Raw genomic sequence first — 12,321 nt, 5'->3', positions numbered from 1 at the left:
TCTGCATGTCCCCTCTCCTGCCCGGGGAACAGTGACATTAGTGCCTCTCCCATGTTTACCCAGGAACAGGTTTAACCTGCTGGCAGCCGTTTGCTTTCCTCCTGGACCCTGCCCAGCCCTGAAACGGTCTGTGGCTGGAGGGGACAGTGGGGAAGGGGGGAGCTGCACCCAGACACAGGCTGGCACTGCTGTACATGAACTGGTGCCACAGGGAAGGCTGGAAGGAGCCCTATCGCGCAGGGCATGCCCCGGGTGGCACAACACAGCTCTGGCTCCTCAGGCACAGCAGACAACAGGGGTCATCCTGGGCACGGAGGCTTTTTTGGGTCAGTTTTTCCCCCGTGTAAGAGCAGGCATCATTATTGCCAGGCCTTGTGCTGGCATGCAAAGAGCCTGGTGCTGTCAGCCACTCGCTCCCTGCGGTGCCATGCTCGGCCTCTTTATTTGCAGAGAAAGCCAGCTAGCAAGCTCCCTGGGGTGATGGCACAGTGGTGGCACCAAGTGTGCCGAGCTTCAATCCACCCCGGTGACCTTGGACCCGCACCCACCACAGCACCCAGCTGTGGGGCTGATGCATCCCAGCATGCCACCCATTTCAGAGGTGGCCCTGCAGCCACCAAGGGTGACAGGGACCTGCCCAGGAGCCAGCCCTGGCATCCTGTCCACTGCAGCCGGGGGGGATGGAGGGACCAGGCTGGCACCGCTGCAAGCCACCTGCCAGGGCAGGAGTCCCCCGGGGCCACCAGCAGTGCAGGGAGCTGGCCCTCGCCCACGGCCACCCCAAATCCATTACCCTGCCCTCTCTAAGTAGCTGCCGCTTGCCGGGGCACGCGGTTCCTCTCGCCATGGGGTTTGGCCACCCGTCCCTTCTTGCCCATGTCCACACCAGCCAGGGCGTGCTTGGTATGGGCCAGCTTGCTCTTGCGGTGGTGGGGGCGCCTGCTGCCGCACCAGAGGCGGGCGCAGTACTCCTCCACCCGCCGCAGGTTTTGGGAGCTGATGAGGTGCATGATGTCCTTGAACCAGGTTTTGGGAGCCTGTGGTGGCAGCCGCAGCTCAGGGCAAGGCAGGCGTGGGGGCTCATCACCCTGCTCCCGGGGGAAGGTGTGTGCCAGCTGCTCGCTGGTGATCACCTCCAAGGCCGTCTTGGCCACCGTCTGGGTGAAGCCGTGCTCCAGCGTCTTGCAGTAGTAGACGCCGGCGTCGTGGCGGTGCAGCTTGCGGAAGAGCAGCCCTTGCTCTGTCTGCAGGATCCGCTCGTCAGTCTTCACCTGTCGGCCACCGCAAGGTTGGAGGGGGGTCTGGATCCGGCCCCACGTCCCTCTCATGTCCTCGCAAGGGGAACATGGCAGGCGCAGGGGGAGCCTCACCTCGTCCCGCTGCTCGTCGGGGGGCCTCTGCACAAACCACTGCACGCTGGCCTGCGGGGACCGGGGCACGCACTCCAGGAAGGTGCTGTTGTCCTCCGCCCCATAAAGCACCTTCTCCTCAACACTCTCAAAATCATCCACTGGGTGAAGACAGACACGGGCTCATGGGAGGGCAGAGACAGGCTTCCACGCGCCCAGGTGTCAGCCCCCCCGTGCCACCGTGTGGCTTAAGTTCCCTTCTCCCTCTATCCCTGGTGACAGACCTCAGCCCTAGCAGCACCCACCTTTTCTCGGGGCACCCCTTGGTCTATGGGACAGGGAGACAAGGGTGGCCCCAGCCCACCTGGGATGGCCACAAGCCCCTCTGCATGCCGATGGCTGTGGATGCCGGGACATCTTGGGGCACCTGGATTTGCTTCCCAGCCCCATGTGCCCACCAAGTTTCTCACCGGTCAGGTTCTGGTCCAGACACTGGTGCACGGGGTGACCGTTCTGGCGGCGGTAGCGGCGCTTGCCAGAGGGCTGGTAGCGGGTGCAGGCGGTGCCATCCCAGGCGCAGTAGGGATCCCTGGCCAGGCAGCATTCGGCACAAGCCGTGCCATAGGTCTCGCACCGGTGCAGCTGTACCTGGGCCACCCCCAGACTGGAGCCCACGTAGAGCATTTGCTGGGGGAACAGCACCGAGATGGTGACACTGGCAGCCCCTGCAGCCACGGCGCCTGGGGACCCCAGCCGGGACCCCCCTGGGGCAAGCACCACATGGACTTTGAGAGGCTGGTGACAACAGCTGCGTCCCTGCCGGTCACCTGCCCTGTCCCCAGCCCCATGGCCAAGCCATGTCTGTACTCACGCGCTTGACGGAGATCTCCATCTGGGTGATGGGCACGGGCGCCTGCAGGGGAGGAGAGCGGGCGTGAGGCTGGCAAAAACCTCACCACGGAGAGCCAGCTCCTTCAGGGCTGCCAGGGCTTTGGGGACACCAAGAATGTTTTTGGGGAGCGTGAAAAATGTCCAGCCGCCTTCTGCCCTCACAGCCCTGAGACCTCCCAGTGCCCAACGACACGGTGGCAGCCCTAAGCCTCCATCCCCACGTGTCCCCAGCCTGAGCCCACCCCGCTGCCCCCCTCCCTTGCATGCAGGGCAGCAAACAGCACCTTAAAAACCTGCAGATCCTCCAGGATGACTTCCTCGCTCCTGGCCGAGTTTGTCTTCTGCAGGACCACCACCTTCAGCACCGAGCCAGCGTCTGCAAGGAGGAGGAGAAGGATGGAGGTCACCCACCCCAGCAGCGTGCCCACCGGTAGCCCCAGCACCAGGGCTCCTTCCTGTGATCCCCTCCTGCCGCTCACCTGTCCCGAGGAAGAGGACATCGTGCTGTCCATCCTCAGCCTCCACTTGGTCCACCACAAGCTGGCGCAGGCGGTGGGGCAGGTCAGTCTTCACTAGGAGGGGCCGGCGTTGCCGGGGGTACACGGGCTTGTACATGAGGGGGTGAGAACGGGCAAAGTGCAGCACCTCATCAGGGAAGTCCTTGGTGGTGCCGTACTGCTGCCGGGGCTGGTTGGTGGTCTTGCTGGGACACTGCGGGGACGAGAGGGGACCACCAGCTCAGCCTGACCACCCCAGCACCCATCCCTCCTTCCCCCTCCATCACCCCACAGAGCTGGTTTGGGTCCCTCCCTGCCTTCCAATTTGGGATCCATCTTCTCAACCCCTTTGCCAGACCTTTGTCCCCAGCTGTCCCAGGGTGGATCCCACAGGCAGCCCATCTCAGCAGGCAGGGAGGTGGAGGACCAGCCCCATCTCCTCCCCAAGCAGAGCAATTGGAGGATGGGAGGAGACCCAGAGGCCCAGGGAGTCGCTCACCACGCCTGGCCGTGGGTAGGGCACCCTGCCCTCGTAGGCACCCCACTGGTGGTGGGGGCTCTCCCGGTGGGCGAAGGGCCCGTTGAACACCTCCCGGATGTCGGCCATGCGGTACACACAGACGGCAGAACCCTGGAAGACATGGCTGAAAGGGGACGGTGAGTGGAGTGAGCAGAGCCATGCTGGGCACTGGCAGCTTCGGTGCAGGGCATGGGAACACCAACATCTCCGATCGGACCAGGGCAGAGCTGGTGGAGTTTGGGTTGCAGACAGCAGCCACACAGTGATGGTGACGGTGGCAGGTCATGGGTGGCTGAACTGGATGTCCCCAGAGGCTGGATCGGGACCACCCACCTGATGGTGCTGAAGAGGGCATAGATCTCTGGGCTCTTCCCATCCTTCGTCCTCAGCAAGAAGACATCCTCTGGGGATGAAACGATAGGTATTTCTCTGGAAGCATGGCGGCTTCCCAAAGCCACCAACTGAGGGACCAGCCCTGGCAGGGTCCCCGTCTCCCTGCAGCCCTTACCCAGCTCGTCAAAGTGGGTGTCAATGCCATCAGGGCCAGGGACGGAGCACACCAACCGGGCTTTGTTGAAAGTACTCCACTTGTTGACCAGCACCCTCTGGCCTCCAGCATCGTTCTGCAGGGACAGGGAGCATCAGGGCCACTGCCACGACCTGGCATGTCCCTGGCCCCTGCAGTCCCCACCAGCATCTCACCACGCAGACCCGTGCCACCCGGCTGACAATGGCATGCTCCTTGCTGTCCACCTCCACCACCTTCTCCGTGAAGAAGAAATAGGCTTTGTCATTGTCCCGGTCGTCGTTGTCTGGGATCAAGTGGGCTGCCACGAATTTGGGGTCTACGAGCAAGAGCCAGCCATAGTCAGGTGGGGCGAGAGGGCATGGCCACCACCTCTGGACTGCTGCACTGCACCAGGGCTGGATGCTGGCCAGGAGGACCCCCAGACCATGCTGCCCTTGTGCTTTTCCCCACTTATGCCCAACACAGGGGATGCAGTGCCGTGGCCAGCGGGTGCCCTGGCCACCACAAGGCTTGTGGTCCCCAGCATTAGTCCAGCCAGGGGGATGGAGGGGCTGAAGGGAGCCGTTACCGTTGAGTAAGCGCTGGTCCACCTCGGTGCGCAAGACGGAGCGGGTCCCCATGCTGCGGAAGATGCCGGGATCGCGGCCCAGGAAATCCGCAGTGAGGCCGGCATACAGCTCCCCCACCTGCCAAAAACACCCCACTGCAGGGCTGAGAGCCAGCCCTGGCTGACACGGGGACCCTCCCTGGTCCCAGCACCCCAAGGCTCTGAGGTCCCCGAGGAAGACAACCCACCTATGACCGTGCTGGCGAAAGCGCGGCTGGGCTCGTGCGGGCACCTGCCCCGTCCGGTCTCCACACTGGCAAGGTCCAGGATGAAGGCGTGCTGGGCAAGGGGGAGCGGGCAGGTGAGCCTCTGGCCATGCCCTGGGCAGTGGGGCCGTGCCTGGGCACACAGGGGCTGAGCTGCCAGCATCCACAACCCCAGCACTCCCAAAGGGACCGTCTGGAAGCAGGATCCGGGCTTTTTGGGGCAAGTCTGATGCTATGAGGATGTGGAGCAACCGGAGGGACCTGCCAGCCCCACTGCTTGCCCACCAGCCTGGGCAGAGGCATCACAGCATGGGCAGGGCTCCCACTGCACACACGGCACTGTGCTGCAAGGAGGGAACCAGGAGTCCTGCCTTTCCACCCCAGCCAACTCGATTTCCGAGCAGCAAGCTGGGAGAGGAGGAAATGCCACCCATGCCGCAGCCCCCTGGCAGGACACCAGCCCCGAGGGACACGTCTGGAAAGGTGATGCCGGGACAGAAAGGTGGGGAGCTGGGGAGGGGGAGCACAAGGGCAAAGGGACAACAGGGAGCCGGTTCCTGGCACCCCTTTCCAGTATTCAGCATAGGGCAAACACCACATCCAGCATCCTTGTACAATCCCAAAGCCTCCCAGGGTGGAAGGAGGTGGAAGATGGGGATCTACCTCCTGGGGGTGTCCCACCGGGGGTGCTCAGGATGGGCCCCCCCCCACCGTGGTGCCGCCCTACCTCACCACGGTGCCCCACGTAGACGAAGGCACAGATGGGGTGGAAGGCGCCTGTCCCGCAGGCCAGCAAGTGCGTCCGGTTGTAGGGGTGCAGCACGCGGACATAGTTGGCGCAGTCGGTCTGGGGGGACAGCAGCGGAGGGGAAGGGTTGTGGGGGGCTCGGTGCTTCGCCCATCCCCAGCTCCCTGCCTCTGCCTGGGACCCTACGACACGGGGCGAGCCCCAGCCCTGGTTCCATGGGTTGCACCCAGGTCTCTGCCTTCGCCCAGTGCCAGGGGTGTGAGATGGCAGCTTGCACCCACTGACAGGGCTTACATGGGCTGCACCTGGAGGGACCCAGCCCATTGCAAAAGGATGGGCCTTTTTACTGGTTCTGCTGCTGCCAAGAGCATCCCCGGGGGACTCACATGTGATCCAGCCAGCACCTGGGCATCTCCCACCCACGGGCACCCGCATGCTCGCCCCACCACACAGCCTACACCGTCCGGGGAGCAAAGTCACCGATCCAGTAAGCTCCCGGCAGCAGCTCCCACTCCCAGCCCCAAAACCCTGGGGACCCTCCTCTCCCCAGCGCCAGGACGTGACCAGATGCAGGGACGTCCTTCCCTGTCGTGTTCCTGCTGGCGCCGGGGATGAAACAAAAGGAGGAAACGCGGGAGACGGAGACGGATACCCACTGGCATCCTCGGCTGCCTCCAGGACAGCCCCGATCGCTGCTGTCTGGGATCGTCCCCTTCTACCGGGGCCCAGTAGCGATGACACCACGGGACTGCAGAACCGCCACCTCTGCCCTTGTGCACTCTCTCCTGGCAGTTCCCACTGGAAAAGGGTTCCCATCCTTCTTCCTCTCAGGCATCACCACCCTTAGCTCGTCAACTCCCCACAGTCAGCGCCAGCCCTGATACCCCCCATCGTCCCCCGCGGTGTGATGCGAGGCCCCTCGTCTGCTGGGAACACGGCCACCGACCTGCCCCAGAGGTTCCCAGCCTCCCCGCTGTTTATTTTCCCTTTGCAAAGAGCCTCTAAAATAGCAAGTTAAAAAAAAAAAACACGTTCAAGAAAAATAAAAAATCGAGCCTGCCCCGGCTTGGATCTGTCGGTGAGAGCTTGTAAAATAAACACGCCGAGGGGGACGGGGACTCCCGGGAGCAATTCGTCTGGGCCAGGGGAGCCTCGGGGACTGTCTCCCCGCCATAGTCCTGTTTCGTGTGAGGGCGAGGGGGATGCAGGGAGGGGTAAGGTTTGGGGAGCGAGGTCACTGAACTTGAGCGCTACAGATTTCCCACCGGTGGGGATCAGCCAGGATGGGCCACACCACGTCGCTGGGGTCTGGAGCACAGCACAGAGCTTTCGGTTCCTCCTAGCATGGGTCTCTGAGCCCAGGTATCACTGCCCGCTGGGCACCGCTCTGCGGCTGCAGGGCTGAGCAGAGCCCTGGAGACGGGATTTCCAGAGCCCCGTGCAAGCAGCGTGGTTGCTGACTCCCTGCCTCAGTTTCCCTCATGCCCTGGGAAGGTCCCTTGCTCTGCCCTGGTGTTAACCAGCCTGTGAGCCCCACGGGGCCATCCTCAGTGGCACAGCACCAGCACAGGGGGAGCCAGCTGGCAGTGGGGCACAAGGGGACTCCCCCAGCCCAGGGCAGAGCACATGTGGGGCGAGACTTACCCCTGGGTCCTTCCCCTTCCGAAAACACTCCTCTGTCTGCCCAGGGCGGGGTGGCCAGTAGATCTGAAACACAAAGGATCCATTGGAGTCAGGGGGACAGCAGGGACCCAGCCTTGCAAATACACGTCCCCAGGCTGCCGATGGCATGGCGACAGAGAGAGGGACCGAGAGAGGAACCAACAGCTCCCCAGAGCCCACCCAGCCCAGGGCTCCCCAGGGCAGAACCTTTCCTCCTGGGAGATGCACCGCAGCATCACAGCCTGCAGCCGGGCTGGATTTGGGCAGTGATGCTGGGAATGGCTGGAGCTGGCCTGGAACAGGGTGTGTACTTGCGGGTGGGATGGGGAAAGGGTTCTGGGGGACAGCAGGGAGCCATGGAGCCCGAGTCCCCCACAGCCTTCGGTGGCTCTCGGACCGAGGGCGGCTTGGGTACACAAGCCCTTGACCCCACGGCAGTGACCCAGCACGCCGAGGGGCACTTCATTTCCTTCTCTGCTTTCTTCGGCTAGAAACAGCCCAGAGCCGCGTTTAAAAAACAAGAAGTCAAAGCGGAGAGGGTGAAGGAGGAGGGGAGCCACCACCCAGCCTCATCGCTGTAGTCCATCACCTCTCCCACCAAGGAGCCAGGAGAGGCCTGGAGGCTTTGCCAGCTGAGCCCTAGCACAGCTCGTTTCAGTGATGGATGCTTTTAGCTCCTTGTTTCTGCAGGTGTTCAGCTGTGTATTTGGCCCTGAAGGGGATGGGGATGGGGATGGGGATGGGGATGGGGATGGGGATGGGGATGGGGATGGGGATGGGGATGGGGCTGGGGATGAGGAGCACTCGCCCCTCCTGATGGCAGGTTTTTAGGAGAGCAGGGTCCACGAGCCCACTCCAGGGTGGGTTGGCAACTGGCCGCCAACCACGACTAATTGCTGGCTAATTGCCCTGCCGCCACTACAGCCAGCCCTCCCCAGCACAAGTTTTCAGATGCATGTCAGGCTCTTGGGACAGGGACATCCCCAAGGCAGGTCTTGCTTGAGGGTGGCTTCGCCTGGCTTGGCCAAGCACCACCTGTTCAGGGGGGTGAGGGATGCATGGGGGCAGGGTGGTGATGGCGACTCTGGAGTGCTCAACAGGACCTGGCTCACCTCCTTGGCATCCGCGCTGGTCCTGTCCAGGAGCAGGGAGTAGAGCACATCCTTTCCCCCGATGAAGAGCCGGTCACGGTACTCATCCAGGTAGAGAGTGCGGAAGCCTAGGAAGCCTCGGTGGCCAAAGAAGAGGACGGAGCGGTTGGTGCCCAAAAGCTCTGCTGGGGAGGGAGAGAAGCATCAGGAGGAGCCGTCCCAGCCCCAAAGACCCGCAGGGTGCTGTGAGCACCACTCGCCCCAAACGTCCCCTCCCGGCCGTGGGCAGAAGCGCTCGCCTCGAGCCTGGGGAACGTCCTGCTCCCCGGCGGTCCCCGCCACGTCCCTCTATTTGGTGCACATTCTGGAGTGCTGTTCGCCCTCTCAGCCGAGGACAAAGCCACAGAGCAAGTGGGCAGCAGGGTCCTGAGCAGGTTTTCCCCCAGAAAGCTTCGATTGAGCCACCCCGGGGTTCCTGCCGTGGCCATGCCGCAGCAAGTCGGGATGCAGGAGAGCCGTCAGCCCCCAGCTGGGCTTGTGCAGAGCCCGGGGGGGGTTGGCAAGAGCAGACACAGGGTGGGCAGAAAGAGGGTCCAAGTGCTAAAAAGGGACACAATAGCAGGCACCCGGCCAGTGCCATGGTGAAACCCCTACACAAAGCCCACCGCCACTACCAGACCTTGCTGTCAGGGAGGCTTCCTCCTCGCCATGGCACAGGGATGGCACTTGGGAAAGGCACCACTATGGGGATGCTGCATCCCTGGGATGGACATCACCTCCTGACACCCCCAAGAGCCCAAACCAGCTCTGATGGTCAAGGCTTCCAAAGCAGATCCAAGCCTGAATCCCACAGGATGCCGAGGGGACCTCGCAGTGATGCCGCCGCGGGGGCAGTGGCGCGACTGGCTCCGGGTGGGAAATTACTTTCGGGGTCAGTGAGCCGAAAACCCCGGCACAGTGGCGCCCATCCAGCTGCCAGAGAGGGAGGGTGCAAGAGGGAGCGGCTTGGCTTCACTGGGCTCTGAAAGCCCATCCCAGCAACCGCCCTGACCCTGGGCGGAGGAGGAGAAGAAGGACAAAGCGCCATTGATGAGCACAGCCGTGTCCCCAGACACCCTCCGCCGAGGAAGGCTGCCAGCCGCCGCTGCTGACCCCAGGGAAAGCCCCAGCTGGAGCATCCCCCAGGCATGTCCCATGAGAGAGGAGGTGGCACTGGGACAAGCTCAGTGGCCAGCAGCCCAGGACGCTGGAAGTGCCAAGGCCTACTCTTGCTGAGGGGACGTTTGTCACCTCCAGCGAGGAGGTGGCCAGTGATGCGATGCCCCCATGCTGGTGGGAAATGCCTCTTCCGGGACCTGCGAGGAGGCCAAGGTCCATCCTTGGTGGGGAACAACCACCTCCACCCCATCACACAGCTCCCATCCCCACCAAGCCTCTCAAGGGCAGTCCCAGTGCCCTAAATGGTGATGCTGGCGGCATGGAGAGGTACGGCCCCAGCGGCTCTAACCTCACCAGGAAGACCCCTGTGCCTGCAAGCAGAGCTTGCACCAGGCACCCGGGCCTCTCCAGCGCCATCTCCCTGGTGGGTTCCCGCCTCCTCGTGACTTCCCAGCATCTCTGGTCCTCCCATATCATCAAGCCCTGTCCAGGAGAACACTGTCATCTCCTTCTATTCTTGCCCAGCAATAATATTTTCCCAGCTCAGAATAACATTGGCAAAGTCATCGGACTCCTTTATTGTTTCAGGCGAGGTTTCCCCTTCTCCCCCAGCCCCAGCAAATTCCTCCTGCGCCTCAGGTTACACTGGCTTCGGGCGCCTTCCCCTTCCCCAGCTTCATTTCCCCAGGGAGCAGCACCCTGCCATGCCCCATCCATCCCTGGGACCCCTTTATCCCCAGGGTGGGGGTCCCATAGGAGCCACCCCTGGAGTTTGCCAGCACCATTTGCAGCAGGATGGGGATCATGGGGGTCCCTCAGGAGACCCAGCGGAGAGCTCGGAGGATACTGGATTGTGCCGTGATGCTCCCAGTGCATGAAGCAGGAAAATGCTCTTTCCCCTCTTACACAAACCACTGCTGGAAGTTGAAGAAAAAGGAAAAGAGTACCTTGAAGTGAGGGGGAGAGCCGGGGACGTGGCCACCCCTGCATCCACAGCACAACACCTTCCCCTACGGCCCCCCAAAGTCACCCCGCAGCCAGAGCCACCGGCAGACAAGCCCAGCACAAGCAGCTTCACTTCACTCCAGTTTTCATTTCAGAGGCTTCTAATGGTTTAATTGAAATTTTCATTTTCTTTCTTCCCCCCAGGGAGGAGGCGGTGGCAGAATGTGTTCATGGGAAATTTCAGTTTCTGCTTCCAATTTGGAAAAGGAACAGAATAATCAGCTTAAGAAAGAAAAAAAAAACCTTCAAAAGGTTGCTCGCTCCCCGGGGGAGGCCAAGGAGCCCACCCGGCCCCCTGGAGCCCCTCGCACCTGGGGAATGGCACCCATGGCCAGACTTCGGGCAGGAGCGGAGCAGCCACCAAGCCAGAGCTGAGCCCCACAGCCAAACTCTGCCGGGACCCCAAATCTCCTCACCCTGCTGCCAAGCCCGACCTGAGGACACCTATCCCACCTCGGGACCGAGCCTGCTGCCTCCCCGGGTAAGTGGGGCCACTGCGTGCCTCAGTTTCCCCCTTTCAACTGGGAGGGAGCTCCTGGGGCCACTCAGGATAGAGCCAGGGATGCTGCCAGCCCATGCCCCAGGGCCGGGGGACCCCCAAACTGGGCAGCACAAGGGCAGCTTTCCCTTGGCACGGGGCTGTACTCCCGGGGCTCTCCAAGAGCTGGGCTGCCCCAGCCCTTTCCTCTCTTTGGGAAGGAGGAAAATATACATTACGCAATTTAATTTGTTTTTTTTTAGAGCGGGTTCATTACTTTCAGGCATCAAGGAGGAGATTTGGGTGCTCCGCACTTCTCTGTCAAGTTTGGCTGGAAGCAGCTCCTGGATTAAGCTGGCAGAGCAGCAGATGCAGCGAGCCAGAGCAGGATCACAGGCAGAGTTTTAATTAAAACCAAGCACTCCCAGCCCAGCACCCCGAGGGCCCCCCTGGTACCCAGCACCACCCTGGGTGTATCAGCGGGTGGGGTGCTGAGCGCCCACGGCGATGCCTACGCCGGGGGAGCACCCGCGAACCGCAGCACCCACTCAGCCCACACGGCAGAGCGTGCCGGTGCCGGAATGGCGCCGTGCCTCAGTTTCCCCCCCACTCCACGTGGGAGACGAGCCCTCGGGGGAAGCGGCGGGGCTGGCGCGGAGCCCGGCGGCGCATCCCCCCGCTCCATCGCCTGGTTTCCCCCCGCTTCCTCCTCCTCCTCCTCCTCGGGCCCCTCCACGTCCCGCGTGGGGAAGGGGAGAGTGCCGAGCAGCTACCAGCCGCAACTCCAGCCCAAACAAGCCCCCAGCGCAAGGTGCCCCCCCCCCCCTCAAACCCCCCTCTCCCCTATAAACCCGCACTTCGGGCGCAGCGCCCACAGCTGCGGCTCCCCAAGCCCCCACCTGGCCCCGGCGCGGGGGGGTCTGAGGCACACCCCTATGCGGGCAGGCACCCCCCACACACCCCGCACACCCCCGCAGCAGGTGCCCCCGGCCCAGCTCACCGCGGTAGGACAGGCGGAGCCGGGGCAGGCTGCGCCCCGCCGCCGGCAGCGCAGCCCCCAGCCACCACATCCACATCGCCACTGCCACCGCCGCCGCCGCCCGCATCCCGCCGCCGCTCCCGGGGCTGCCGCTGCCACCGAGCTTTTATGGGGCCAACATCCGACCGCCCCCGGCCCGCCCCGGCACGCCCCGGCCCGGCCTCGCTATCCCCCCCCCATCTCCCGGGGCGGCGAGGATGCGATGGCGGGGAGCGGGGAGTGAGGGGCGGGACAGCCCCATCCCCGGGGGGGGGGCCGAGAGCTCTGCACACCCCTAAATCGTCGCCGGCCACCAGCGGTTTAGGCTTTGCTGCAGCCCCCCCCCCACCAAAAAAAAAAAGTAACCTCTCCAGCCCCTCCAGCTCATCCCTGGAGATGGGGAGCAAGGAGGGGGAGGCTGGGACCTCTCCTGGAGGGGTGGGAGAGCACATGCAGGCCTGTCCCCCGAGAAGGACGCTCAGCGTGGGGTGGTCGCCAAGCACTAGTGGGCACCCAGCACTGGTGTCCCAGCTCAGCAGCCAGGCAAGCTGGGGACAGCAGG

The 12,321-nt window shown here is 63.4% G+C and overlaps 1 protein-coding gene across 1 annotated transcript; it reads right to left on the bottom strand.

Annotated features, from left to right (window-relative positions):
- Positions 1 to 803: 803 nt before the first annotated feature.
- Positions 804 to 11,847, bottom strand: SEMA3G (semaphorin 3G). The gene is made up of 16 exons (XM_086619155.1): positions 11,742 to 11,847; positions 8,122 to 8,282; positions 6,992 to 7,054; positions 5,327 to 5,446; positions 4,581 to 4,672; positions 4,355 to 4,470; positions 3,960 to 4,102; positions 3,766 to 3,880; positions 3,591 to 3,660; positions 3,237 to 3,381; positions 2,720 to 2,951; positions 2,525 to 2,616; positions 2,221 to 2,262; positions 1,820 to 2,036; positions 1,371 to 1,510; positions 804 to 1,271 (listed from the first exon to the last, which is right to left on the bottom strand). The coding sequence occupies exons 1-16, from the start codon at positions 11,845 to 11,847 to the stop codon at positions 804 to 806; spliced, it is 2,322 nt and encodes a 773-aa protein (XP_086475281.1).
- Positions 11,848 to 12,321: the final 474 nt, after the last annotated feature.

This window comes from Tauraco erythrolophus, chromosome 12 (genome assembly GCF_009769465.1).
Source record: "Tauraco erythrolophus isolate bTauEry1 chromosome 12, bTauEry1.pri, whole genome shotgun sequence".
NCBI lineage: Eukaryota > Metazoa > Chordata > Aves > Musophagiformes > Musophagidae > Tauraco > Tauraco erythrolophus.
Note: the sequence above shows the minus strand (reverse complement) of the source record. Positions and strands in the feature narration are given on the sequence as shown.